The 2812-nt window shown below is 42.1% G+C and overlaps 1 protein-coding gene across 1 annotated transcript; it reads right to left on the reverse strand.

Moving 5' to 3' along the window:
- Nucleotides 1-717: 717 nt before the first annotated feature.
- On the reverse strand, nt 718-2195 carry LOC110627761. The gene has a single exon (XM_021774123.2). It carries the CDS (start codon nt 2062-2064, stop codon nt 862-864), a length of 1203 nt encoding a protein of 400 aa, XP_021629815.1. The 5' UTR covers nt 2065-2195; the 3' UTR covers nt 718-861.
- Between the last annotated feature and the right edge of the window lie 617 nt (nt 2196-2812).

Here is a 2812-nt window from a genome sequence, read left to right on the forward strand (position 1 = left end):
CCCATTTATAATTTTTAATAATTTTTATTAAATTGAAAAAAAAAATATTCCTTTCCCCCTTGACAAATTACTTTCTGAATTTTCATCCCTAACGGGGAAAAAAGGAACAGTTCCCTTGTTCCCAACGACGCCGTAGGGATAAGCATAAGCCTTAACCTTAGCCTTTGCCTAGAAAATGAAATAGGCTGTCCGAGCACACAATTCGGAGGACCCAACAACGGCTCTCTTTATTCAAAAGGATACACACGTGCGTTGGCGCTTATTTTAAAAAGCTAATGCAGTTAATCTCGATCATTACAAAACAGACTACCATTAATCTAATACTAATCTGAGCTGTAGACACATAATAATTTTGCACGAAAAATTAGTAAACAAGGTATAATATTCTCCTCATTCCATGAATTCATTTTGCTTTTTGAAATTATATATTATTTTTAATTTTTTAATATACTTTCATTTAATAAATATTTAAACAACATTTTATTTATATATTTGAAACAAAATTATTTGCGCATATCAACGGGCACATAGCTTCAACTCTTCTGGTATTTATTAGAACTTTAATTTCATATAAAAATAAATCTAATAATAATCAAATATACTATTATTTGAAAATTTATGCATTTATTATTTTAATTAAACTTGAATATATATTTGATTTAAAAATTAGTAAATTTATTTCTTTGCATAAGTTTGATGTATATGAGATCATAGATATGAGATTATAAATGTTTTATAAGCTGTTCCATAGTACAACGCGTTTCTCCATATACATTTCAAATTTCACCTATTCCTTCGATTTAAAAAAAAAAAAAACCAGACCCGAGGCTTCAATGTGGAAAAAAAATCTGGATGCCGACTTTATGACCGGGAAACCGACTCGGCTAATTTCCCAATCTTCTCAACCAGCACAGGTGACAATTTCTTAGCTGGTTTCCTTTCCTTTTCCGGTCTAAAATCAAAACCCAATGCGTCCGAAACTTCTTCGGAGCTCCACCCAGCTTTCCGGAGCAAATCAGAAAACCGATCCGCTTTCAAAAGCAGAGCATCCATGACCGCTTGATTGTCCAACAAAACCATCTCCGCTTCGAAGAAACCGGATGCTGACACGTGGACTATCTCGGATATTTCAGTTTCTTTCCAACCGCCCTCTCTCAAAACCGACCCGATTTTCCCTATGTACTTCTCCACCCACTTTGGCATCTCCGACCTCGGTATATCGAAAAACCGCTCCGGCGACGATGATTCCGAAGAGGAAGACGCCGAGTTTCGCCTCCGTCTGTCCATGGCTGCATCACTCCAGAACTCGACCCATCTCGGGGTTCTCGCTCCGTTTGTTAAACCCGTATCCAAGCTTCTACGCGAGTAATTTGAAGAAGTCCCAGCCGATTTCTCGCTAACGGACCTTTGCTTCTTTAGAAGTATAGGGTCAGACATGGAGCTCCGGAAGAGGGACTCTCGGTCGAAAAAATCAGATAGATCCAAACCGCAACAGAAGATCCGATTCTCATCGACGTAAAAGATGGGGTTACCAGCTAAAGAAGGGTGACAAGGAATGTAACAATGGTTGAAAATGGGAATCAAAAGCGGAGCTCTCTTCAGCGCATTTCTCGCCACCTTCAATGCCTTTTCCGGGTCGGATGGTCTCAGGCCCCACGACTTTGACCAGAAAGTGTTGCGAGCGATTTGAAATGAGATAGCAGCGATAGGAATATCGAGCGAAGCACGGAGATGGAGGCGAGCACCGGCAGAGCGCCAGTCTGGGAAGCCAGGACCAACAGGCAAACCAGCGGAGAGTAGAGCACGAAGATCTGGAGGGAAAGCGAAGCCAAACTCTGCCTCAGCCCGCGCGAACTCAGAGTCAGAAAGACCCGGCTGGACTTGGATACCTGAGCTACGCAAATGAGTTATGACTTTATCAGCCAGAGAAGAGAAAGAGACTAAACCATTTCGGACAGGAAGAGAAGTAGCGGTTGAGGGAGCGGCGGCTCGGGCTGAGAGACGGCGTAGGCCAGCTATATGAGCCGGATTTAGACCGGTCATTCTCCGGTCAACGTCGACCATTTTGGCAGCGGAAAAATCTGCAGGATTTCTACGCCGGAGACTTCTTTGCGCAGGCTTTGATTGCTGGAAAAGGAGGAAGAAATGAAGTGAAAATAGAGAAGAGAAAAGCTCCAGCGATTGTGGACTACTTTGAGGGAGAGAGAGGAGGACACAGTGGAAGGGAAAGATTGGTATTTATAGGTGAAAAAGAGTGGATCCCACTTGCTAGATTTTGCAAGTGGTGGCGTTGCAGTGGAGATTCAAATTGGCTTAATTAGGGCTGTGCAATCGGTCGGTTCGGTTCCGAACCGAACCGAACCGATTAAACCGAAAACCGATTTGTTAAAATTTATAAAACTGAAAAAACCGATTATGAAGGTATAATCGAACCGAATCGAACCGATAAAAATCGGTTCGGTTCGGTTCGGTTCAAACCGAAATATGTATTTTTTTTAATTTTTTATTTTTAATTTCAACAAAATAATTTAATAAATATTCTATTAATCTCTGGATCTAATACCTCAAACTCCACTTCTATCGCCGCCTGCAACTCCTCTAGCTTACTCTCCTCCTCATCCAACGCTGCCACCGTAGCAGCATCAGACGCCGACGCAGAAACCTTCTCCTCGAGCTTAAATCCAGCAGCGGACGTCCCGCCGGAAGCCGAAGAAGCAGGTAATGGGTCCCTCTGGTCGATGATGGTACCAGCAGCAGTGGACCCACTTAAAGCATATGAAATTCTTAGTTCCCTTCCCACATTGAATACCCA

The sequence above is a fragment of the Manihot esculenta genome, chromosome 12 (genome assembly GCF_001659605.2).
Source record: "Manihot esculenta cultivar AM560-2 chromosome 12, M.esculenta_v8, whole genome shotgun sequence".
Classification (NCBI taxonomy): domain Eukaryota; kingdom Viridiplantae; phylum Streptophyta; class Magnoliopsida; order Malpighiales; family Euphorbiaceae; genus Manihot; species Manihot esculenta.

Coding starts and splice junctions, on each gene's coding strand:
- LOC110627761 (XM_021774123.2), bottom strand. CDS start 2,064: ATGGTCGACGTTGACCGGAGAATGACCGGTCTAAATCCGGCTCATATA.